This window comes from Protopterus annectens, chromosome 17.part0 (assembly GCF_019279795.1).
Source record: "Protopterus annectens isolate FY-2018-M chromosome 17.part0, PAN1.0, whole genome shotgun sequence".
NCBI classification, from domain to species: domain Eukaryota; kingdom Metazoa; phylum Chordata; order Ceratodontiformes; family Protopteridae; genus Protopterus; species Protopterus annectens.
Window position 1 is genome coordinate 757261214 of NC_056751.1, and position 27831 is coordinate 757289044.

At 41.1% G+C, this 27831-nt stretch overlaps 1 protein-coding gene across 6 annotated transcripts in view; it reads left to right on the forward strand.

The window, feature by feature from the left end:
• The window catches only part of PLEKHA4 (pleckstrin homology domain containing A4), a 2050101-nt gene that overhangs the window by 1116099 nt on the left and 906171 nt on the right, over positions 1-27831 (forward strand). For all 6 annotated transcript variants that reach the window (XM_044059475.1, XM_044059472.1, XM_044059474.1 and 3 more), the window contains one exon: positions 15992-16432. In XM_044059475.1, the coding sequence (XP_043915410.1) occupies positions 15992-16432 (441 nt within the window). The remainder of the gene's footprint in view (positions 1-15991; positions 16433-27831) is intronic.

Below are 27831 nucleotides of genomic sequence, written 5' to 3' on the forward strand. Positions count from 1 at the left end.
GGATTCGGTAAGCCATCCTACTACCAACATTCCAAAAAACATAAAGATAAAGGCAGAGACAGACTGCATAGGTCCAAAACTGCCAACAAAGCTTCCGTTAAGCTAGTTGCCAGTTCACCGGTACTCAGTGAGGTGCTTTCACAGCCCCTGATATCCGCTACTTCAGATTTGCAGGCCTCTACTGAGACCCATTCAGAGTCCGGTATGCCGCGAGATGCTTCTTCGACTATGGAACCTGTGGATGTCTCTACCTTGGATGGGTCCAGAGCCGCTGTGCAGGCACGGAATTCTGAGGGTGTATTCAGACCTTCAGATTTGCATTTCAAACCAAAGCCATCTTCTTCATCAAGGTCTAAAAATCAACCCACGCCTAGACAACTGACATCCAAACCGCATGGTCAGGCCCATATGCCAAAAAAACAAATGCTTAGAATGGCTGAAGACCTTATTACTTTAATTAGGGGAAGCCAGCCTTCCCCCTCTAAGAGACCTAGAACTGATTTTCCTTCTGATTCTTTTGATCAGGATTCTGAAATTTCTGTTTCTTCTGATTACCAGGATTTGCCCTTATTCACCTATGAGGATTCTTATGCAGAGGATTCCATTCCCTCTGCTTCCCCTCCAGAAGATTTTTCTTTTGGTGAAACCTTGCATTCTCTTAGGGAGTATTTCTGCTGGGAAAGCCAGGATTACTCTGACTCTAAAAAGAGGCTTAGGGAATTCTTACTCCTCCTTCAACACAGGCCTTTAGCTATCCCTCCTGTTCTGGACATTGTAGATGGTGCCTTCTTGGAATCTAGCCTGGCCACAGACTCTTTACATCCAGCTCCCAGAAAACCTGACAGATATTACAGAGTACCTGACTCTCACAAGTTCCTCTTCAAGAATCCTACTGTGGATCCAGAGACCATTTCCCAAGGACGAAAAGGCATTAAGGCTACTGCTGCCAAAAACCCTACCCCCTCTGATAGAGATTCCAGGGCCTTGGACAGATGGGGGAAGAAGGTATACAATTCTGCTACTTTGGCCATTAGGGCCTTAAATTGCCAGTTTCTTATGTTAAAGTATCAGCAGGATATTATGGGATTACTTAAACAAAAAAATATTTTGATTCCTGACTGTGCTGAACATAAAGAATTACAGGATTTAATGCATTCTGCTGAACAAGTTGGTAAACATACTTTGCAATGTGGTTTTGACTCTTTAGAAGCATGTTGTAGGGCTGCTGTCACTGGGTCTGTACTTACAAGGCATGCTTGGCTTAAGTAGCAAAACTTGCCAGATCATGTTAAAGCTAAATTACTGGATGCTACTTAAACCAAGACCACCTTTTTGGCAACAAAGCAGAAGAAGTTCTTAAAAAGATGGAGGATAAAGCTAAATCTATGCAAACTGTTAAAGATTTCCTGCAAGTACAGCCTCACAGATTTAGTAGGCATTGGTCTTTTAAGAATTGGTCCTTTCCAGTCTCTTCCAGGCCTTCTCAGTCCAAACCCAGGAATAGCAGACCACCTGGGCTACAGTCTCAAGGTACGCACAGGTCTAAGCAGTGGGGGGCTCCCACTTCCAAAGCTGGAAGTAGTAAGACACCCCCCCATGGAAAAATGCCACAGTGACTTAACCTTAACTCTTCCAAGCCCTGTTCAACTGCCTGGTCCCTTAGGGGGAAAGCTCGCACTGCATGCAAAAAAACTGGGAACTCATTACCCAGGGCAAATGGGTTTTGAATATAGTTTCCCAAGGATACAGATTCCACTTCCACATCTACCAACCCCAAACAGTTGGCCAGACCTACCCCCATATCAGTGGGCAGAGGCCTAACTGCAGTTTCTCTCTCTTCCAAGTATCAGGGCTATGCAACCTGTCCCAGTAGAAGAAAAAGGACAAGGTTTTTATTCAAGACTGTTCCTGGTACCCAGAAAAGACAGCTCCTGGCATCCTATCCTGGACCTCTCTATTCTAAATACTTTTTTGGTAATCCCAAAATTGAAGATGCTAACACTTCAACAGCTGCTTCCTATGCTAGGCAAAGATGCCTGGTTGGCAACCTTAAGACTTAAAGGAAGCTTACCTGCACACTCCAATAAGGGAATCTTACAGGAAATACCTATGCTTCAGGGCAGGCTCCATGCACTATCAGTTTTCTGCACTTCCCTTTGGCTTATCTACTGCACCCAGGGTAAACTGTCTAGCTCCAGCCATTGCATTTTGCAGGCAAAGAAATATTCAAATATACCCATATTTGGACGATTGTCTGATTCAGGCAGAAAGCCAGGAATTACTATTAAAACATCTGGCATTCGTAAAGAAACTTCTAAACTCACTGGGGTACACAATAAACGAAAATAAATCTCACCTGGTACCCTGCCAACAAATTGTATTCCTGGGTGCAAGCTTAAATACGACTTCCCAGATGGCTTTCCTCACTCCAGAGAAACAAGTTTATTTGACAACCTACTTCAAACTACTGGCCACGAAGACCCAGCTATCTGCAAGGAAAATCCTGCAAGCTCTGGGATTCATGACCTCTTGCATTCTACTAATTCCATATGCAAGACTGCATATGATGAAACTACAATGGTATCTAAAAAGCCTATGGTGTCAACATTCTCAAGGACCTGGAATCAATGATTTCTATTATTCCTTGTATAAAGACAGAGTTCCTTTGGTGGGGCAGAGGCCTGCTACCACAACAAGGGGATCCCATTCACTCTACCCCTTGCCGCCCAAACCCTAACAACAGATGCATCAGACTATGCATGGAGGGCTCACTTGGCAAGGCAGTGCATTCAAGGCAAATGGAACCTGAGACAGATGCACCTGCATATCAACCAAAAAGAAATGTTAGCTGTACAGAATTCCCTGACAGCCTTCAAGGACCACATTCTTCCAGGACAATTATTGGTAAAGACAGACAACACCACAGTTATGTGGTACATAAACAAGCAGGGGGGAACCCACTTGTACCCTCTCTGCAGACTAGCCATGGGTCTGTGGAACACAGCCTTGAGCTACCAAGTGCACCTACAAGCTCAATTCCTGCCAGTCAAGTTAAATTCACTGGCAGACAACGTAAGCAGAAATCTCATGGACCCACACAAGTGGAAACTGGAACCAAAGATATTCAACCTTTTGAGAAACAACTGGGGGAATCCAGAGATAGACCTGTTTGCCTCTCCTCAGAACTACCAATTAGACAAATTCTGCACAAGGACTTCCCACAGTCAAACTTGGAATGTGGATGCCCTGCCCTTTACCTGGAAAAGCCTCTCAGTTTATGCCTACCCCCCTCTGCCTTTCCTGAATCCACAAAACAAAGGAGAATGAATACTGCACTCTTTGGATGTGCACAGACAACTTAGATTTTATGTGGACAGGACTAAGCTTCTCAGAAAATCTGAACAGCTGCTAGCTGGCTTTGCTGCAGGGGCAGAGGGGAAGGCCATTTCAAAGCAAACCATTTCTAAGATGATAGCCCATTGCATTAATTTCTGCTATAAGCACCATGGACAACCTACCCCACAGGGGATAAGATCACATTCCACCAGGGCTGCCTCTGCAGTATTTCTCAGAGGGGTCCCTACCAGGGACATCCTAGAAGCTGCTACCTGGAGCTCTGTACATACCTTCGCCAAGCATTACCACATGCCTATTTTTTCTATATCCAGAGTTGGTTTTGCCACTGAAGTTTGGCAGGGCTTAATAGCTGTTACTAATGGTCTCTAACTTCCTCCTCCCTTCCTTAGCTTTGGGAATCAACCCAAATGTAATGACTGCAACAGTGAAACACGAAGAACATAGTACAATTGTGTACACTTACCATAAATGTAGATGTTCGAGTGTATTCACTGTTGCAGTCCTGGTTACCCTCCCTCCAGCCCCCCGACTTCTCTTGGCTATACCTTTCTTCTTGTTTAGTGTATTTAAGCTTTCTGGTGTATTTGCTTTTTGTTGGAGGTGTAACCTAACATATTATTGCTTCCCATTATGGGGGCACCTGACATCTGGGGCAAGAAAAACTGATGTAATGGTGTTGGCTGTATGTTTTATACCCCTGATGACCTGACGTCATGGAAGAAGAGACAGCATCCAATGCAGGAATCCAAGACTTTGATATTCAGGCAGGCTGAGCAGTACCTGCAGGCAGATAACCCAAATGTAATGACTGCAACAGTGAATACACTCGAACATCTACATTTATGGTAAGTGTACACAACTGTACTTTCCTGTAATTATGGCTACACAGGTAAAAACCACACTCTCCGAAGCCAAGAACACAGTATTCATGGGACCTGACAACATCCCCAGCTGCGTTCTACATGAACTACAGAATGAACTGGCACCCCACCTAAGTACCATGTTCAATCATAGCTTCACCTCAGGCTTTGTGCCCACTGAATGGTGCACAGTGATGGTTTTCCCACTCCACAAAGGGGGAGCCACCACTGACCCAGGAAACTACCGCCCCATTAGCCTGACAAGCCTGGCCTGCAAGGCTATGGAATGTATCATCACGGAACTTATAAACAATGACATTGGTAATCTCAAAACTCTGGACTCCACCCAGTTCGGGTTTGTGAAAGGTAGATCATGTCTCCTAAAGCTGATAGACTTCTTTGAAGTGGTCACCAAAGCTGTAGATGAGGGTAAAGTGGTTCACACAGCCTATCTAGATCTCACCAAGGCTTTTGACACCATCCCCCACTCTGGAATTATAGACAAACTCACTAAACTAGGTATAAATCCGTATGTCACAAAATGGGTTGCCAACTGGCTCACTGACAGAACCCACACTGTGAAAGTAGCAGACTCCAAATCCAACTTTAGTCCAGTGACAAGTGTTGTACAACAGGGTTCAGCCCTGGGTCCTCTCCTGTTTGGTATCTACTTCTCAGAAGTACAGGCTAACACAGAAGGTCTTTGGCTAACGAAGTTTGTAGATGACTGCAAATTAGGAGCCATAATCAAAACTCCTAACAATGTGGACATCCTACAAAAGGGTCTCACTGAGACAGATGCCTGGTGTCAAAGCCTCAAGCGCAATGCCAAAAAGTGCACTGTCATCCCTTTTGGTAAAAACTCTGTACCCATGAACTACCACATAGGTGGTAGTCTACTTAACACCAAAAGTGTGATAAGAGACCTTGGGATGCAGGTGGACAATAGTCTCTCCTTTGATAATGACATCACCACAGTAGTCAGGAAATCCTTCTACATGGCACACCTCATCACAAAAGGTTTCTCATCCAAGAAAAAAGAGGTAATCGTTCCCCTCTACTCATCACTCATTAGACCCATTATAGAGTACAATGCCCCTTTTGTTGTGTACCTCACAAGACATCTACAACAACTAGCTAAGGCCGCAGAAATACCTCACAAAGAGGATTACTGGCCTCAAACAGATGCCCTATGCAGACCATCTCAAAAAACTCCAGCTTTACTACATCGCATATCACCTACTCAGAGGTGATCTCTGCCTAACATACAAAGCTATGTCAAACCCAGAGCTGTTGGACATGCTCCACTTAAAGAAATCCCAATCCCTCCGAGCTACATGCTCTAGGGACCTAAACCTTGTCACCACAATAAACAGAACATGCTAAAAGATAGATTTCCCTCCCAGAGACTTTCCATACTCTGGAACAAACTGCCTATCTATATCAAACAAAGCTCCTCATTTGCACTGCACAGGAAAATAATTTTCTTGTGTGGCAAAAGCCAGGGTACTTTTTTGGATAGGCTTATATAGGCTCTAGGGCCAATAGCCTAGTACCTGCCTATGAATCTATGACAAAGCAACATTAATTCCTGCTGCTCCGATGGTGTAGTGTTACTTTTCTCAGACTATAGTGCTCATTTTCATGGGTTTGACCCTTGAGACTGCTATTTTTTTTTCATTAATGTTAAATGACCAGAATGCATGATATGTTTGTTAAAGCATTGCAGGTCCCCACAGCTCAGATGGTGCAGTGGTATTTTGCTGTGATTGAAGAGGACAACATCCCGGGTGTGAGACTTGGCAGGGCTAACTATTTTGTTGCTGGGCAGAACAAGGTCTGATGGATACAGAGCAATTGTGGCACATTTAAGCATATTATACTTATAATTTTATATTATAAAGTAATATTTATATACACATTTAATTTTACGTTTACCTTCCATGACATCCCTCTATCTGCTGTCATTAAATTATATTCTTGTGTAACTATACTGTATGGGGCACTTGTGTTTATATGTGGGTTTCACATCTTTTCTACACTGACATCTCACTTTTGGAACTGCTACACTACCCTGGTTGACAAAAAACAGTTGCTACATAATTTAAGTTTACTAAAATAATTTTAACACTATTTCACATAGGAACATAAGTTTCCTGTCTTGGTACTCAAACCATGAATGCCTGCATGTAAAACAACAACTCTAACCACTATGCTATCTCCACTTGGAAATTTCATCTGTATATTTGCATTTAGCTCCTATGGGATGTTTAAGCTATGCTAAGCGGTGGTCCATAACGTGCACACCCACTTAGCTACGCTTAAACATTTCTTAGGCTAGTAAAAAAAAGTATATATTATCATTATATTATTATGTTATATGGGTGTGTATTGTGGTGTTCTGACAACTAATTGGGACTGCAGTCTTGAAATACTGGCATTCATTTAGCTTTCAGGCTTCTATCCTTCAGGGACTCCTGCTAATACATAGCCTGTTTTCTATCAACTTTTTATTTGTGTGAGGGCAATTTTTCAGGCATGTCCCTAATTTATTATTTATTCCCCCCATCATTTGTGCTTTTGTTAACATGCACTGCTGTAAGGGAATATTGGCATACATTTGCTTTCAGACTTCTATCCTTACGTAATCCATGCTAATGCATGACCTGTTCTTTATCAGCTTTCTATGTTTGTAGGGCTATATTTGTGTTTTTTCACTTTTGGGGGATTTATCCCCCGTTATGTGTGCATTTGCACACATTTACTGCTTTAGCAGGTTGCAAAAAGTGTCATACGGCACTTTAGCAATACAGGCGATGTGTCAGAGAACTTGTCACACATCCCCTGCATTGCTTTCTTTTTACTGATTTTTATTTCAGTGTCTGTGGACATGAAATGATCCTTTTTTCATTTCAGTGTCTGTGGACACTGAAATACTAGCATAATATTAGAGTAAAGCTCTAATATTATGCTAGTTCAGCTTAGAAAGTGCCATATGGCACTTTCTGAATACGGGGGCATGTTTAGTGTCTGTGCACTACTTGGACATGCCCCCCTGCACTCGTTCATAGTTCAGTTCAGCTGTTGCAGATGTCTTGTGAGGTACATACCAAATGGGGCATTATACTCTATAATGAGTCTAATGAGGGATGAGTACAGTGAGACGATGACCTCTTTTTTTCTGGATGAAAAGCCCTTAGTGATGAGGTGTGCCACATAGAAGGATTTCCTGACTGTTGTGGTGATGTGGTTATCAAAAGTGAGACCACTGTCCACTTGTGTCCCTAAGTCTCTCATCACACTTTCAATGTTTAGTGTCCTGCCTCCTATGTGGTAGTTCATGGGTGCATGTTTTTTCCAAAGGGGATAACTATACATTTCTTGGCATTAAGCTTGAACCCATAGCTCTGGCACCAGGCATCTGTTTCTGTAAGGCCCTTTTGTAGAATATCCACATCATTTGGGGATTCAGTAATGGCTCCCAGTTTGCAGTCATCTGCAAACTTTGTTAGCCAGAGTCCCTTAGTGTTGGCCTGTACTTCAGAGAAGTAGATGCCAAACAAGAGTGATCCCAAGACTGAACCCTGAGGTACTCCACTTGTCACTTGTCTGGAGCTGGATTTGGAGTCGGATAGTTTTACAGTCTGAGTTCTGTCAGTAAGCCAGTTGGCAACCCATCGAGTGATGTAGGGATTTATGCCCAGCTTAGTAAGTTTATCTATGATTCCAGAGTGGGGGATGGTGTCAAAGGCCTTGGCAAGGCCCAGATAGGCTGTGTGGACTGCCTTACCCTCGTCCACAGCTCTGGAGACCGATTTGAAGAAGTCAATCAGATTCAGGAGACAAGACTGGCCCTTCACAAACCCAAACTGGGTGGGGTCCAGTGTTTGAAGGTTGCCAATGTCTTTGTTTATAAGCTCCATGATAATGCGTTCCATGCCCTTGCAGATCAGGCTTGTCAGACTGATGGGACGGTAGTTCCCGGGATCCAAGGTGGATCCTCCCTTGTGGAGCGGGATAACTGTAGCTGTGCGCCACTCAGTGGGCACGAAGCCTGAGGTGAGGCTATAATTAAACATGACACTTAGGTGGGGTGCCAGTTCATTTTGTAGTTCATGTAGTACACAGCCTGGGATGTCATCTGGTCCCATGGATGCTGTATTCTTAGCTTTAGAGATTGCTTTTTCTACCTGTGTGGCTGTGATTATCGGAATTTGGCAATCTTTTGGTATTGAGATGGGCCCTTTAGGGAGTGAGAGTGGGGTGAAGTTGGCACTAAATCGATCTGCCAGGATATTGGCAATATTCTTGGGATTGGTATATTTAATGCCATTCTGATGTAGCTCAGAGCAGATCTGAGCATTGCCATTTAGATTCTTGACATAGCTATATAATGCCTTGTGGTTGTCTTTGGAATCTTTGGCAATTTTATTTTCGTAACTAGCTTTTCAGGATTTTATGAGGGATCTCAGCTTCTTACTGAGGCTGGTAAGGGAGTTTTTTGCATCCAGGAATTTTCCTCTTTTCTGCAACAGTTTCTTCCTTTTGTTGTAAAGTTTGCTTATGGCAGGGGACCACCAGATTGGCTTCCTTTTTTTGGAGAAGAGCATCTTGGTTCTATTTGGGATGGCATGATTCATGCACGAGTGGATGTGCTCATACAGTGCCTTAGTGTAGGATTCTGCAGTCGAACTTCCAGATCCCGTCTGCGTGGGTGTTGTGATATTCAAGGTGCGTTGATGTTCTAAATGGACACAAACCACTCCGTACAAGAATAGTCTTATTCTTGCATGGAGTTTGTTGAATCTGGGGCTTGTCTTTTCACAACTTTAAATGGTTGTTTTTCTCCAGGTTATTTTCCAGTGTAGAATTAATATGTTCTGTTCTATGAGGTAATAAGAAGTTTTGTTAGCTAATCACCAGGCAAACTCAATCTGAGGTATGAGGGGGAAGAGAGGGATTATGGGTAGGGGAGGAGTCAGAGCCCTGGATCCAGAGCTTCTAAAGGTGGTGATGTCGGATCCAGTCAGATTTGATAGTCCAATCTGTTGTTATGGTATGTGCATAACTCGTTTATTGATTATAAAGATTGCTGCTTCATAAGATAATACATATGAATGTTATTGTGTCACTCGCACTTTTAACTATAAACTTATCAAATATTTAAAATTAGTTGCAGCCTACTTCTTTGACTTGAAATGTGTTATAAAATAAACATTACTGCAGACCTGTTGAAAGTTAAGGCTTCTCTGTCTTGTAAAAAATAATATATAGTCATAACTGTACTACTTGCTTCAGCAAAATGTCTCATGAATAACAATGCGTGGGATTTAGAAAGGTTTACCATAATGTGGATGCCTTATCTCAGAAGGTTTCTACATTTCAGCAAGCCTTTCCAATTTTTACACTGCTCTGTCATGGAGGTATTTTCCTTGTAGAGGTCTTATCATGGAGAGCAGTCTTGCTGGGGAAGCCCCATGCTAATGTGGCTTTCTGGGGAAGTGCCCAGTGTTAATTAACTATGTGTTCTTGCTTGGAATTGTTTCCTAATTTCCTTGGCCAAGTGATTTAGAGAATTACTCTGTCAAATAAAATGTTAGTATGGGAGGAAAAAGAGGAGGACTCACACTACAGGTAAGTCCAGCAAAGCCATGGTGATGGGAGGTGGGCCAGTGTGTATGTATCTGTGGGGACATGTGTATGCATGTCTGTAGGGGTATGAGTGAGACTGAATGAATCAATGTATGTTTGTGTGCATGCTCGTGAGTCTAGATGTGTGTGTGTGTGTGTGTGTGTGTGTGTGTGTGCGTGCGTGCGTGCGTGCGTGTGTGTGTGTGTGTGTGTGTGTGTGTGTGTGTGTGTGTGTGCACATGCATATCTGAATGTGTATTTGTTTGTAGGCAGGTGCCTTTTTCTAATGCACTGCATAGACTGCTAGGGAGAACACTAGCACTGTCAGGTCAGACAGCACAGTGTTTGATTCAGAAACATGGTAATGTGATGTTAATGAGGTGGTTCTCAGTGCTTACCATGTCTCTGAGTTATAATTTCTCTTTGTCACACTAATAGATCAAGCTGCACTGGGCAATTAGCATGGCTGAAGAGAAGTTTTATGAATTCCAGGATGCACCTTTTATTCAGAAAGTATTGATAATTTGCAGTTTATTTTAATAAACTTAAAGCTATGACCTTTTATCACTGAGAGAATATAAAAACATCTGTAATTTAAACTAAAAAAATATATAAAGTTCTACTATACTAATAGAAGTCCACTCTAAACCAAAGTAAACTGAGGCAGAACTAAATCATCTAAGTAAAAAAATAAATACATTTATTATGTTCCTGTTATATCACAATATATAATTAGTATCCCATAGCTATAATCACAATATAACTAAGACACTTTGGGTATTAAAAGGCTACTAATTAATGATGCATAATTTAACCTTCTAAATCAAAAATAAGAACATTTGTACTTTTCTTGTTATACTGCTGTATTCTCAAGCATAAATGTTGCGGTGGAGGTGCTGCGGTAGCGTTGTCGCCTCATAGCAAGATGTTGTCCTGTTCGATTCTCAGCCAGAGCATCTTCTGTGTGGAGGCATACGTGAATGGGGCATGCGTTTGTTGAAGGTTGTGCATCAGGGCTGGTAACCCGGTACGTAAAAATCCACTACCAATCATTAGCGGACTGGAGTACCGCTGTGGCGACCCCTAACCGGGAAAAGCCGAAAGACACAAACAAACAAACAAATTCTCAAGCATAAATGTTGTAATTGTTAGCTCATATCTGTGATAATAGGATCATAGGAGGTTACTAGGCTATTGGCCCTGAGGCCCTTGTAAGCCTAGCCAAGAGTTTAGCCCATGTTTAGACAAGTCATCATCTAGAGCCACTGCCCAGCAGGGGCACAAGTGGAATCCTAGGAATGTATTTTCTGTTTCCCATCCAGTTATCCAGGTTGTACTTAAAAAGGGATAATGAGGTGCTCTGCTTGACGTGGAGGGGGAGTCTATTCCACAGATGGGGGAGTCTCTGGGACACAAATCTGTTCCACCAACACGTCCTATTGATATCACAGACCAGGTTGAAGTCGTGCGTACACGTTGCTCGAGTGGAGCTTGACTTGCAGATATGCAGCAGTCCCACCAAGGCTGGGTCTGAAATTGCTGCTGCTGCATGCCAGACAGAGGTCACCTCTGAGGAGTCTTTATGAAACTGATTAGAGGAACAGGGTTTTTAGCTTATCTGTGTAGGGTAGGTGTTTGAGGTCCTGGATTCTCCTGGTGAGGGATCTCTGTGGCCTCTCCAGCTGCTGCATGTGCTTTGCAAGGTACATGCCGAAGGGGGTGTTGTACTCAACAATTGGCTTTATAAGGGAAGAATACAGGGATCTTATGACCTCTTTGTCCCTGGATGAGATACCCTTACTTATGTGATGGGCCATGTAGAAAGCTTTCCGTACAACGGAAGCAACATGGTGGTCAAAAGTCAGGTTGCTATCAACCTGGGTGCCCAATTCCCTCACTACTGATTCTGTACTTAGGACATTGTTATTAATGTGATAATATGTGGGAACGTCACTCTCCCTAAAGGAGATGATGATGCATTTTTTGGCATTCAGCTTGAGGCTATGTTTCTGGCACCAGTCATTTATTTGGGTGAAACCCTCTTGGAGGATGTACACATCACTTGGGGAATTGATGAATACACCCAGCTTGCAGTTGTCTGCAAATCTGGTCAGCCGTAGCCCACTGGTTTTGGCCTGCACCTCAGAGAAGTATAACCCAAATAACCGAGGCTCCAAAACTGATCCCTGGGGTATGCCACTCGTTACAGGGCTACTGCTTAAAGGGGCTTCCCCTATTTTGATTAGGTGTGTTCTATCAGTGAGCCAGTTTGCTACCCATCTGGTAACATATGGATTGATGCCTAGCTGAGAGAGTTTATCTACTATGCATGAGTGGGGAATAGTGTCGAAGGCTTTGCCCAGGTCAAGGTAAGCGGTGTGCTCCATCTTCCCCTAGTCCATGGCTTTGGTGACTGTCTCAAAGAAGTCGACCAGATTTAACAGACATGACCTTCCCTTGACAAAGCCAAACTGTGTGGGATTGAGTGTTTAGAGGTTGCTAATGTCTCTGTTAATGAGGTCCATGATAATCCATTCCATGGCCTTGCAGATCAGGCTAGGTAAGCTGATGGGTCTATAATTTCCTGGATCGGTGGATGCTCCACCTTTGTGTAAAAGGATGACAGTGACTGTCCTCCACTCGGCTGGGACAAAGCTGGTACTCAGGCTTTGGTTGTATACGGTGTCTAATGGTGCTGCAAGTTCATGCCTGAGTTCATGTAGGATGCAGCCTGGGGTGTTATTGGGTCCCATGGAGGCTGTATATTTTGCCTTTGAGAGGCCAGTGATGTCCTGTTCCCTAGAGATAAGGGGTGGAGGGCAGGTACTGAGGATGTCCTGATTTACTGATAGGGGAGAGAGGGAAGAAGTTTTTGCTGAATCTGTCAGCCAGTAGATTGGCTATATCTACACCATTTGTGTATGTGGTATCCTTGACCACCAGTTCTGAACGGATCTGTGTGCTTCCTTTGAGACTGCAGACATATGTGAAGAAGGCCTAATGATTGTCTCTAGTAGATTAGGCCAATTTGGACTTGAAGTTGGCTTTAGAGGATTTCACTAGTGCTCTTATTTGCTTGTTCAGACTAAGGTGAGAATGCTTCCAGTTGAGCATCTGCTCCTTCTTGGTCCTGGACAGCAATTTTTTCCTTTTGTTATATAGTTAGAGGGGGCTCAGGGGAGATGGTGACTTTGAAAGTGACCGCTTTATGGTGAGATGTTATCAGGGAGAATGTTACCATATGGGTGCTGCAGTGGTTACTCATGTTGGTTAATACCAAGTCCAAGATATTATCACCTCTTGTGGGGGTATCAACTAGCTGTTCCAAGACATTTGCATTGATACAATCAAGGAATCTCTGGGCATTTGTGTTCTGGCATAATTAGTTTTTCCAGTCTATGGTTGGGTAATTAAAGTCACCCAGGATCAGGGTAAAGGGTTGAATCTTGATAGATTTGAAGAGGTCCAGATAGGTGGAGTGGGCATCTTGAGTCAAATTTGGGGGCCTGTAGCTAGCTATACATTGAATAGGGGCCTTGTCAATGGTTAACTGCACCTGGAGTGTCTCCTGTGGGTCATACTGTTTGACCAGCTTGGAGGTGTGTGTATCTTTAATATATATTGAAACTCTACTTCCTTTGACTTTGCTGCCCGGGGTTTGAAATGTTATACATGATTGGACATTATAAGAGCTACATCATATCCCTCCCACATATGCTAAGTAAGAGTCATTTTATGGTTTTACGGTTTTATGGCTGGTCAGACTGATAGGGCTATAATTCCAAGGATTGCTGGTATGGTGACTCTTATTTAGGGGCATCATAACTGCAGTGCAGTGAAGTTAATAAACAAACAAATAAAGAAAGAAACAAACAAACACAAACTTATGCAAAAGTCCCAACAATCTATTGTAAATTGATGCAAATCACGGCTGCCATAGTCACCGCTGATTTTCTGTACCTGTCTGTCCTAAATATAATCATAAATTCAGAAATAAACTTCACTGGTGGAACTCTGGTGTTAATAAACTGTACAGCAAAAGAAGAACTATAGTGACACATTGTAAGAAATTGCCATCTCCCTACCTCAAGACCACACTGAAACATGTCAGCAAGAATATAACTTAAGATCATTGCAAATACAACTTTTTCTTCAGTTACTTTTGGAAATTAAGGAATAATGTCCAGCAATGCATTGATCTCATTCATGATATTATCACACATTCTGTTCTCAAGGAAATAGTCGTCATACTAGCAGACAAATTTAGTGCTTTTATCTCCCCTACCCACATTGTGGCCCCAGCTATCCATGGTGTTGCGTACTCTCTATGGGTTTTGATGACCACCTAAATGCTGTATGTCATTTGTCACATGTCTGTTTTTGGCCTGAGCCTGAAAAGGGTTCATTTGGTTCAGCCCTCTACCTTTATTAACAAATATAAATAAGTGCATAATTTGTAATTTTAGATCAAACAAGTATGATATTGCACTCTCATTTAAAAAAAAAAATCCATTCATTTAAAACAAGGGTTGACACTCCCAAATGTAAATCACTGCTTTTGTTGAATACAGAGATGTGTTTTGCAGCTTTTAAAATGTACTGTTCTATTAAGATACAGCCAGCCTTACAACATATATCAGAAGCAGACAGATTTCATTTATGAGAGAGTGACACAATAAGGCATGTTAACAGAGGTGTGTAGTTGTATCTATATAACGTTTAATAGCAGCAGATAATTATACATTTAAATAGCAGTATCAGATTGTTGATTATATTTACTGACTTTGTTGCATTTTGATAACTGCATTGAGTTTATTTATGTATGTGTTTTAAAGGATAAATACAGTCTGCATTTGCAAAAATAAGGCTGCTTTGTTTTAGAATTGTTACCTTGTCTTTGTTTTCTGCATTTTATCTTGCAAGCCTGTATAAAATTGTATTGCCATTTTACCTGTTTGTTACTTGTACAGTGTAAAATCACTGTGAGCGTATAATTTGTTTACGGTCTATAGTATGCACATTGTATATGATAGGCATTTGTGTCTGTGTGTCAGAAGTGAAATCAATTGGAAACTTTGTTATGACATGGTTATGATGTTATGTCCCGTGTTGCAACACTGATGTGATGTCATAGTGGTGGTACTGGTGCAATAACTGACCACCTAAAGAAGTAGTAAAGCACAGTCTGAGATAGAAACAAATTGTATTAACTGTGATGATTAGAGATGAAAAGTACATTTTCCTGCTCCTGCATCAGCTGCAATCCACAGATGAGCAGGAAGGTAAATGCTCAGTGTGCATACATTTACAGGACATGGAACAACTCTCAAAACCAGGCAAGAATGACTTTTACACTTGAAAGAATGAAAAATTACTTTGAAATAGCAACACCAAAGTTTTGGGTTATTATCTTATTGCTTTGTGGATGTATCTTCAGCTTTAGATTTGAAATCTCAACAAATTTGTCAAATACTCTTGAGAACATACCTCTAAATCTCCTAGTGCAAAACTTATGGACAAAACCATAATAATTGGAAGTACAAAGGCCAAAAATCAGAGGCAGATTTTAAATATTGTTTTTACAAACTTGAAAAGTTGCTAGAATAAAAGTTTTTCATTAGCATGTATTTCCTGAAGGTTGTAAAGTCTGGAACTCAAATGTGTGTCATTATTTGGTGACTGCTGTCCTCAATGATTTGCCAGAAAACTTAAGATTTTATGAGGAACAGACCAAAAATGCAAGGCAAAAATGTGTACATTGTTAGACAATCTGGACAGCTGAAATGTATGCCTTAGAGAAGTGCACTCTTTATTACCAAAAGCTGCACTGACACAGGTGTCTTTCTTGTGAGTTTTATTAGTCTGAATTTTTTGCTAGTCTGAAACCGTTGAAGCTGAGTCTGTCAGTGTATTATTTGTTCCTGTCTAAAGCCATTACCTTTTGGGTCTTCTTTTTCAATTCTGTACTCTCCATGTTCTTTCATGTGCAGATAAAAAGCACCATTATCTTAGTCTGTGTTTGCTCTAAAGTAAAAAAAAGTATTTTATACTGCACTTGACTCTTGTTGTTTCCTAAAACAAATAAAAATCTGGAAAAAATCCAACATTTAATAACTCATCTGTATATCTCATGTCTAAATTAGGGCACCTTCACTATCAGATATCAACTGTATCCTGCAAGATGAGCGTTATACCAGCTATGAAGATTTTACTCATCCTGGTCTTATGCAAAATCCTGAACATGCTAAAAGTGCTGAGTCCCTGGAAGTTACAGAGCTTTCTGAAAAGAGGGGGGACATGGATTTTCTTGAAGAAAGGGTAATAGGATCAGAAGATACTGGGCGGATGATAAAGAAAATGCCTCTGTTCGCTCTTTCTATGGAGCGTTGTACTCCTCGTGCCCAGAATGGTGCAGCCCCCCCTCCCACACCTGTCAATGGAGTTCAGGATGATTCTTTCCATTATGAAAGGGATGCAATGAATGATAGTGTAGAGGAAGGACAGGCGCAATGCCTCTTGCAAGTACATGAATGGGTTCGTTCACAGAAGGAGAAAATGTCCCTTGGTAAAGCCAGCAGAACTGGGTGAGTTCAAATAACAGATTTTACTTTACATATAAGATAACTTTACCTTTAATCTCAGAATTCAGTGTAGTTCTGATTTAGGCATTTCAGATACCTTTGCATTGTATTGAGAAAAAAGTTACCTTTCAGTAAAAGTGGTCAATTTTGTACACTTTCAATTAAACCATATAGAAATGATGAATATACAAAACTGCTTGAGAATCATTTTAATGTTTTCCAGTGTTATTACTATCAAGTCTTGTTATCACTTAATAGAACTAGGCCACGAGCTTTTGAAAGTATAGCATAATTTATTACACATATAGCTTTACTATCACAATAGCTGCATTTATGAAATGATTGACAGAAACTTCAACACTCCATAATATTTAATAATATATCTTAAAGAAACACAGAGATTATAAGAAACAAAGGGTGGCTGTTTCACCATGATCTGCACATGGTGGCTGGAGTGAGATTAATGGATTGCTGATTAAAAGTGACAGTGGTATACCTTTTAAACTATCACGGCATGCCTTAAAGACAGTATACCAGATTATTTGGAAACTGCTGTGCTATGCAAAGTTTATACAAAACATTTCACTAGTCATGTTAACTGTCTTAAAATATTTATGTTCTACTTTTCAAGGCTGAAATGGAGTTTGATACATTACATGGAGGAATATACTACAGGCTGTTTTATTATTTATGAGTGTAGGATATGAAGTAATCTAGTAATGCAGGTTTTCACTACCTGTCATGGAGGGTAACTAACACTACATTGTTTTCTCCTAATGTGGTAAATGACAGAATGAAACTCGTGTGTGCACTTTACTGTATACTATTTGTTTTCCACTGGCTCTGGTTAAGACTCCGAAAGGTCCTTTCTGGATCAATAAATAAAATTATCCTCAATGAAATATGTAAGTCTTGTTCCATCAGTCCGTCTGATCCAAGAGTTGGTTACCAAGTCACCACTCAGATCTGATCTGGTCCTTTGCTTGTGCTTTAGTTCCTTGAATTCCTGATAGCTTCTGAGCCGTCCTTCAACCTGGTTCGTGCCACTTTTGCACCATCAACCTTCATGGTTCTGTTGCCAGTTCTTTCACCTCTGACTCACTCTATCTTCGCTCCCTCTACCTTGAGTGAGTCTAAGACTCAGGTGCTTAGCATTGAATCCTCCACACCATCCACAAAGACAATGAGCTTGAACTTCGGGGTGTCAAGGTCCTTGGTGTCTGAATCTTTGTTTTTGATCTCAACCTCAAGGCCTCAAGGACTTTTGGATCCTCACTGCCAGGGCAGACTTCAATACCACCTACCACTGTCTCAGTGTATGAGGAGTCAGTTCTGAGGTGTGGGGCTTTGATGCAGATGGATTATGTATCTGCCTTCAAAGTTATGGAGAGGATGTCAGCCCCCTTCCCTACCAGGTTGTTGGTAGAGCTGTCTGTGGTACTGGCTCCACTTTGAGGTGTCTGTCCTTTGGCTCTTCAACCCATTCATCATGGTTCTAAGGAACAGAGCAGAGCCATATCCTTCAAAGATTAGTAACAAAGGCAGTCTGATTCTTCATGGACTCTGACCAGTCACAGCCAGAGGTTCTCAGGATGAGAACATGTAAAAGGAAGCTTGTGGACTCCCCATTGGAGTCCATCATATCTGAAAATGAGTTGGTTTAAAGAGAGGGCTTGCCCCAGTCCTCTCCAGAAGACATTACATTCTGTGAAGTCATGGAATTAATGAAACAGAGGGAATCTTGGCCATCCAACCTGCCCTCTCTGGATTAGAAAGTGTTCTTTGAAGCATATGGCTCTGCCCCTTCTACCTCTTGGGGTTACTTTAGGTCAGCCAATGACTCAAAAGTCCACTAAATAACTAAAGACCACCCTAAATACCATGCAGAATATTACAAAACGTTCCATGTGTATGTACAACAACGCAATCAGTGGAGTAGCAAGGATGGCAGGAATTGGCACAACCCTTCAGTGCCCCGCTTGGCTCCACCTCGGCAACTTTGAGCACAGCTTTAAGGTGTCCTTTGCTAATTCCTCATTTGACAGGTCTTCACTTTTTACACCAACTGAAAAGGAAGAACCGATGAGGTATGAGCAAGGTGGCAAGACACTGTCTGCTATGGAAGTCAAACGTGAGAACCCTCAGTGATCCTTTAATGAGAATCAGAAGGGTTCCAAATCATTGTGGTTCAGGAAATCCCTGAATCAGCCCTTCGATTCCCACTCTGACAGAGTGACTGTGGCAGTGGTGGCCTCCTTAATGGGTAGTCCTTCTCAGGAAAGCCAAACCAGTACCCCTATAAGTTTGCTCAACTGCCCTTCTCTGGAAGCAGATGGGGGGGGGGGGGGCAATTGTTTCATCAAGAATTATTTCAAGATTGTTTTTGATTCCAAAGAAGAAGGTCCAGTCCTTTGACCCCAATAGCCTAAATTTGTCCATAAAAATGATCCAGTTCAAAATGACCACAGTTTCATTGATTTTGCCTTGCTTCAAGGCAAACAAGTGGTTGTGGTCCATAGACTTCCAGGACACCTATCTATGCATAAAGATGTCAAAGGAGTCCAGGAGGCTTCTGCACTTTTAGGGAGTGGTCCAGTCATTACCAGTTCATACCCTTGCCCTTCAGTCTCACAACAGTGCCTCTCTGGGCATTTATCAAATGCACAGTAGTACTCAAAGCCAACTACTGGCTACAAGGGATCTGTATGCTCTCATAACTAGATGACTGATCACTGGCTGTAACAACCAAGGAGACATTACTAATAGCCAGAGGCTGCTTTTTCCAGCTGTGCTTATCATTAATTATCTATGTAAAGTTTCTAAACTCACAGCTACAGCCTTCACAACAAATTACCTTTAGTGGATGCTGTCTGAAGACACCGTCTTGTTAATTATCCCTAATGCCATCTATTTATTTTACATTTGTTGACTGGGCTGGTCCAACTGGATATATGTCCATTTTCAGTGGAGGCCCAGGGAAAAAAGCTCTGCACATCAGAATAGTATTACAGAAACACAGGTACAATAGCAAGTTTAAACAAATTATAACAGTACATTACATATTAGTTTAGGAGCAAGGAAAAAAAATACATTCCTAGTTACAAAAAATACATTCCTAGTTACATAAGTATGGATATACATCAGAAAATATATAAAGGTAAGTGAAATAGGGCACTTTTAAACTAAAAGGATTACACACACATTATTGTTAGTAAAATATTAATGAGATTGGGTGAGTGAGAGGATTAGTGTCTGGAGATAAGGGAGGTAGTTAGTCTGGCTTTGCACAGGGGCCTAGCCAGTGTGATTTAAGGTATGGTTTGAGTTTGGTTGGGTAGGGAGGTTAGGTCATTAAGGAGGGTGTTCCAGGTTTTACCCGCTGTGTTAGAGAATAGTGAGTCTCTGGCTAGATTGTTGGTTTTACTTATCTTTACTAATAATTTATTTGAAGACCGCAGGGTCTTTAGGTTATTGTAGGGGGTGATTAGGTTAGTGAGTATTGGAGTATTTGTAGGTTGATACAGAATCTTATGGGCAATAGTTAGTTGGTTCAATAGAATAAGATTTGACAACTCTGACCATCCGAGTTGATAAAGATTATTGCAATGATGGGTTCTGTAGGTAGATCCAGTAGCAAATCTGGCAATATTATTGTTGGAAATAGCCAGCTTGTCGAGATTGCTTTTACATAGTTTAGTATAGATAGGGGATGCATATAGTAGGGTTGAGATTAAGTGGGTGCGGGCAATGGTGGTCTTGGCTAGTGGAGTCAAAAAGGGTTTGATCCTGTAGAGGGAGCCTAGTTTCTTGTTTACTGTTTTTATTGTGTTGTTAATATCTGACTCAAAGGTAAGGTTGTTGTTAATTAGTACTCCAAGTAGTTTTGTGGTAGAATCGGGGGATATAATTGTACCATTGCTAGATGTGACAGTGAAGTGCAGTGGGGAGGCTCTGCATGTGGGAGTGAATAGTAGCATTTTTGTTTTGTTTGGGTTCAGGATGAGACATCGGTGAAGAAGCCAATTCTCTACTCTCCTAAACACATCTTGGGTTAGGGACTGAAGTTGTGATGGTGAAGAGGCTGAATCATCCGTATATTGGATACAGGTAGCTTGAGGTAATACAGAGTGTAGGTCGTTAGTAAAAATAGAAAAGAGGAGAGGACCCAATATGGAGCCTTGAGGGACACCAAGGGCAACTGGGAGGTGGGAAGACAAGTTATTCTCCCATAATACAGCCTGTTGCCTGTTATTTAAATAGGATTGGAACCACTGTATAGCAAGTGGATCCAGTGAGAAGTTTCTAAGTATGTTTATGAGCAGCTGGTGATTAACCATGTTGAAGGCTTTTGACAGATCAATGAAGAGGGCTGAGGATAGAGTGTCATTATTACGATTTTTATTAATACAGTCGGTGAAGGATAAGAGAGCAGAGGTGGTGCTATGAAATGGTCTGAAGCCATGTTGGCAGGTAGCTAGTGGCTTGTTTTCTAGTAGGTGGTTTAATAGTTGCTTATGAATGCACTTTTCCATGATTTTTGCCAGTGGGGATAATATGGCTATAGGCCTATAGAAAAATCTTTGGAATTACCACCTTTATACAGGGGGACGATATGTGGGATTTTCCAGCTTGATGGAATAGTTCCTTCAGAGATAGTTCTGTTAATGAGGATGGATATGGGGTAGGCTATAGCTTTAGCGGCTTTTTGCAGGTATTCTGCAGGTAGTTGATCTGCAGAGAGGGTGGTGGGTTTAAGTTTCTGAATAAGGGTGCAGACAAAGGATGTAGGAACAGGTTGAAATTGAAATAGTGGGGGGCTGTCAGGGATATCAGTGGACGAAGATGTAGTGTTAGGGGATAGTTGATTGGCCAAAGACTGAATGGTGTCTATGAAAAAAGTGTTAAAAGCATTGGCAATTTGGATAGAGCTGTTGAGATTAGAGCCTGTGGGGGTGGGTGTAATAGAGCAACCTGGGTGTAAAAGCTTATTGATACCAGACCAGAATTTTTGAGGTTTATTTTGGTGAGTTTGTTGGAGATGACAGTAAAAGTTTTTTTTGTTAGTCAATATGGCTTTTTTAGTTTCATTTCTTAATTGTCTAAACTTTAGTTGATCTGTTGGACTTTTGGTTGTGCACCACCTAGTCCAGAGATTGCTTCTATGGAGGATATTTTGTTTGGTAGTTTTGGAGAGCCATGGGGCTGGTTTAGACCTGCTTCTTATTATTCGTGTTGGGGCATGGTAGTCTAGGATGGTTAAAATTTAGAATTAAAGTAGTTCATAGGTTCATAGATTAGTACTAGGCTAACTAACCTCGTGGGCCATTTCAAGCCTAGCCAATTACCCCATGTGTGAATCAAACCCTGCACCTTGTGTTTGTAAGGTAAACACCTTAACCATTATGCCATCTTCCCACCCCTTTAACGGCATCTTCTAATGGTAGGTGTTTCACGAGTGACCAGTTGCAGGCTAAGAGTTCTTTTTGAAAGCTGTTGGGGTTAAAATGTTTGTTAGACCTTGTTTTTTTTTATAAATGGTTGGGTTTTGGATGTCACTCTTATACCTGATTAAGAAGGTGAGTGAGTGATCACTTATATCTTCAGGGAGGGTACCTACTTTGTAAGATTGTTGATGACTATTTGTGAGGATCCAATCTAAGGTGCTGTGATTATTATGTTTATTGGTTCTAGTGGGGGCTGTAATAGTTTGCGTAGAACCATGTAGGTTGATATGGGTAGAAGGCTGTTGAGATGTACAGCTCATCCAGTTTATATTAAAGTCACCAAGAATTATGGTTTCTTGAGGGTAGGTGGTGGATAGCCAACTTAGGATGGCCTCTAAGGTGTTGATATTATTGCCGGGGAAAGGTAGATACAGATTATATAGATGGATTTACATTTGTTGAGTTGAATTTTGGAGATAAGAATTTCTGCATTGCTAGTTAGAGGAGGTTTAGAGTCTATGGAGGTGACTTGTAATTCAGATTTATATAAAATAGCTACACCTCCACCTTTTTTAGAGTTGCGGTCAAGTCTGAGGATACTGTAACCTGGGGGGATGACAGTAGTATCTTGTATTGTTGGCTTGAGCCATGTTTCAGAGAGACAGAGGATGTCAAATGAATGTACATCCATGAGGGTGTGTAGGTGGGCAACTTCATTATTTATGCTTCGAATATTTAGATGGGCTATCAGGAGAGAGTTAGTGGGTCTATTAAGCAGATGTGCATTAATAGAGGTTGGGGTGTTAGGCTTTGTGATAGTGGTAGAATTTGGGCCTAGGTTTGGGTGTATGTCACCATCAATTAGGGAGTGGACTTGTATTACCAGATTGAGAAGTAAGCCTTTACATATTAAGTTCTGGGGTTTTCTAGCTTTAGGGTTGAGGTATGTGATGTGAGTGAATCTATGAAATTTGGCTGTTAAATACTTTGGTAGATAGGATGTGTGATTATGGCTATGACAGGTGAAAAGTGTTGGTGTGGAAGTTTGCTTAATGGGGTTATGAAAGTGTAGGTAGTTAAGGTGTTCATAGAAAGTAAGTAGGTATGGTATAGCTAAAACAGGTAGAAGTGATAGTAGGAGTAAGGGTTTCAAGTGTGTAAGGGTAGTGTTAGGTGGCATTGTAGACGTAATGTGTGTAGGTTAGTTTACAGGGAGAAGAGCAGTTAGTCTAATAGGATAATAACTAATGGAAAGTGGGTTGTAGCAATTTAAGGGGTTGGACGATGTAATTGGTTATATGGATAGAGGGTGTGGCCAGTGTATATATATGTAGATGTACTGGGGCGGGTGGGAATTGGGGGCAGGGTGGGGGAGCGGAGTGAGTCCGCAGGGCGAACAGAGCGGGTAGAGCCACAGTAGGAGTGAGCCCGAGGAGAACAATCAGTGGAGAGCTGATTGTTAAGGTAAGTGAAGTTGGAGAAGATGGGAGGTGAGAGTCTTGATAGTGGGGATAGAGGAAGGGTAGCTAACTGATACAGAGTAAGAAGGTAGAGGGATATAGTGGGACTATAACTCTACAAGCTAGAAATACTGTATTCTTGTGAGTTGTGTTGTAAGACAGAATGATAGATCTAGGAGAAGGGTGCCATCTAGTGGCCAAAAGCTGTACAGCTACTATAGTTTCTTTTTGGGAGGTAGCAGGTCTTGGAATTTGAGGAGGAGAGAAGGATATAATATATTTACAAGGGTATAGGAGGGGAGGTAGGCTAAGAAGAAGAAAAATGAAGGTTATGGCTGCTGGCCGCCCTAGCAGTGGAGTGTACTTTAACACCTACAGTAATTTATACAATGTTGCTTCCACAGACGGATGTTATATAACACGTACTTTCTTCACTTGTATTGTCCATGAGGGGCTGTTCCTCAGGGTGGGAGAAGATTCAATTCCTTAGTTTAGGGTGAAGATGACAATTATAAGATGGTTTAAGGTTGTTCGCCAATAAATCAGGGCAGTTCCACAGCTTTAGTGCTGTACGAGCGGGTAGGGCAACTGGTTGTATAAAGGGAGAGAGAAACAGAGAGGTAAAATAAGTAGGGTGTTAAGCACAGTTTTATGGTAGCGTCACATATAAGATAATGCACATACTAGTACAAATACAAGGTATAATTGGTCACTATCCTTCAAATATTAGGTTCAAATGAGAGATGATGGGTTAAATAGATGCATTTACATAGGGAACGGATTTCAGATACAACTAGCAATTCTATAAAGCCATAACATTAGGATTCTAAAAACTTGGCCAGGACAGTTGATATGCATGAGTGTAAGCTGCACTTAGTATGCAGGTGTGCAGCATGAATGTAGGCGAAGCGAGGCTCTACTTAAGCATGGGACAATCTATCCAGGAAGACATTTGTAACATTTGCAGAGTCAAAGTAGTTAAACAAACACAGCTAGGGACATTACCATTTACATTAGTTTAAAGTTAGAATTACTCATATATGGAGGCACAGTCATTAAAATGCTGTGTTAATATTGCATTTCTGTTATAATTAAGGAACAGTACACCATCCCACAGTTATGCTTTAATAGTAAAAGTCCAAATGCACTCTAATGTGAAGGATAAAGGTTAGACAATAAATGCGTTACTGAAACCTGGAGATTACTACTTAAAAATCTGATATCTGACTCATTAAATTAACAAGTTTAACTTTTAACAGGTAGCTACAGATGTAAAATACTTCCACGTGCAGCACGCAAGAACAGTAATTCGGTACCAACGGTTATTATCACTGGAACACTCTAGGTTACATAAGTTGTTGCCTATCACTATACTTATACTTTTTCAGACAGTGTTTGAAGAAAACAGTTGTTGCATATAAAATAAATATGCTTTTCAAACAATGTACGAGTATATCAGGGGTATCTGGCATTAAATACTTAATTACTTACAAATACCCAAGCACAGTTAGTCAGTACTGGGAGTTGATAACACCAGTACGCTTTTGGGTAGCGTATCTATTACATGTAATTAGTAAGATAAACCTTCAGACATGCTTGTCAGTGAGCTGCATATCTAACAGTAAATAGACATAAAACATGTGACAACCACTGATTCTAAAGATAACTACATACAGAACTATACCTACACATTTAAAAGTGGTATGCTTGTCTGGTAGTAAATAGAAAAATACGTGCAGCAAACGCTAACACAGATAGCCGGCAACAGTGATACGTAACCCCCAGCATATGCTGGGATGATTTAGTTGTCGCTTTTAACTGTGAGGATATCTTTACTGACAACTTAGTAGGCAGACAGCTTATCTATCAAAAAAGAGTAAAAAAAGGCGCAACTTACACAAAGTGTGTACACAAGAACTGAGGGATGCACAGCAGCCAAGGGAAAGACCTGGATGTAAAGATGGCGGCACAAAGGGAGATGTATATTTATAGGATAGGTGAGGTCATAGGAAAGGAGGGGGAGGGGGAGGATAGGTGGGGGTCACTGCTTTCTGCTGCTTTAAACTAGGTCTCTGTTACAACACAAATGTCAATGTTCTCCATTTTAAGGAGTGCTTTGAGTGAATGCATTTTGAGATTTAGACTTCTAGCATTGAGCAGCAAGACCCTCAGATTGCATTTGTTTGTAGCTGTTACGGTGGTAATTTGGTCTTTGGAACACCACCTAAAAAAGGCGCTATAGGGGTAGCAAGAGCCTTGACCAGTATCCGAAACAAGGGAGTGACAGATGCAGGCCATCTCTGGCAAAACATGGAGGTCTGTCAATCATGTCATCCCAGGCAGACAGATACTGGATCCCCTTAGAATGACACCAGAAACTTAGGCAGTTGTTGATATCAATCATTTTCTGCTTGTGCTGTGGTATCATTTTGGGTGATGGTAGGATGCTGCTCAGGGCTAGGGTCATACCCACCTGGGCTACATAATCCGAGAGCTTCTCCATGTCTCTTTTCATGTAGTCTAGGGAGGTACATCTCGGGTCATTCACACCCACATGTAGAATGACTGAGTCATATTTGTACCTCTATATATTGTATATATTGTAAATTACTATGCTTTTCTCTCTCATATTGGAACTTCCCACAATGTATTAGTTTGTTTCTCATTTTGTTATATTGTACTGTATTGTACTGTAATTTCTGAAAATTCTGTAAACTCTTGTAAAATACGGTGCAATCATAATGTGTTTGTGGAACTTTTCTCCCTGGGCCTCTGCTGAAAATGGACTCCTGTCCCAGTCGAACTTTCACAGTCAACAAATGTCAATAAATAAAATAATATTAATAAATAAAATTCAAACGCATCTTCCATACCACCCCTAAAAATCTCAAAGTCTTTCTGAAGGGCATCTTTATTTTGAGACAGCCAGTTAAGGACACAGTCCCCTCTTTGATAACCCCCTTTCAAGCCTGTTTCTTTCATGGAAAACTTTTTTCTTGATTTCAATAACCTCAACTAGGAGAATTTCTGAACTACAAGCCTTATCTTGTAAGTAGCCCTATTTGATATCCCACTAAGACAGGGTAACTCTTACGCTAATCCTACCTTTGTACCTACATTTGCTGTGGAGTCAGCCTTGATCCAGGCCAGACATTTACTCATCTTTTTTGGAATCAGTCTAACAAAGGACAATACAGTTTTCATACTATAGTTGTACATTGTCACTTGAGATTCTACTTGCATTACACAAAACCTATAGTAAAGATGCTTAGCTATTCGTTTCTTTTTCTATGGTTAAACTTGGACTGAAAGTTTCTAAATTCATTTTGTCTAGATCATTTTCAAATTACATTACATTTAATTACACATCAAAAGGCTTATCTCTTCCTACCAAACCAAGAGCACATTCCAATAGATTCATGGCTACATTTACTGCCTTTTTCCAACACTCCACTGTAGATGATATATGTGCTGCCACAGCTTGGGCCACAATGAAGACCTTCAGCAAACATTAAAATTGGGTCTCATATCAAGATTCAGAACAGCCTTTGGTTCTGACATTTTCAGAGGTATCCTACCTTGATGCCACACAGGAATCATGGTAGCTGAAGAATCTGTCCCAAAAAGTCAAAAGGATGGATGGGGCAATGAAGGATATGAAAGTTATGTACTTACCAGAACGCTAGTACCATGTTGTCCCTCTCAGTTTGTCCTGACAACTCTCCTTCCCTTCCCCTTCCAGACTGTCACAACCCCTTATGTATTCCTGGAGGAATATGATAGACCTGTGCATGAAGCCTTGCTTCTGTCCTGTTTCTTGCTCCCATTTTCCTAAGGGGAACCCCATCAACTTAGGGACAAACTCAGTCTAAGGAGCAAATCATCACAAGATGTTTATCATACTAACATTGTTGCATTAACCTTAGCTATATGGCTTATATCCTGGCAAGGATATAACAATCGGTCAGCTTCTAAAGCTTCAGGGCACCTTCCACATGCCCAAACTATTGAGCTGCTCAAGCTGAGCTGACTAAAAGAGAAGTTTGAACACCAAGTCCTTCAGAGCTTTACTGCCACAGAGGAGTATGCTCCTCTGAAGCTTTTGAGGATTGACAGCTGGCATGTGCTGTTCCTATCCTGGACAGATAAGTTCTATATTTTTAGTTTATTATTATTACTTTCCTCTTTAGAAAATTATTTTAAAGCTAGGAGTTTGTGTTTTAACAGACTGTCATGAGACTATACTGTACTTTTAAATGGGAGTGCTCTTTTTTCCTGTCCTGTCATTTTAAAAGTTGTATGAAGTAACATTTCTTTCTGTCAATAAATTGTATTTATTTCACTTTGTGGGGCTGGCAGAGTATTTTAAAGTGCTTTTTACTGTATTTGTCTTTGAAGAAAGAGACTTTTAAAGACTTTTGGTTTTTACCATCATTTGCTGCTTGTTTTCACTAGGAAAGAAGCACTATTTTCAGCTTGACCATGGTCGGTCCTTTTT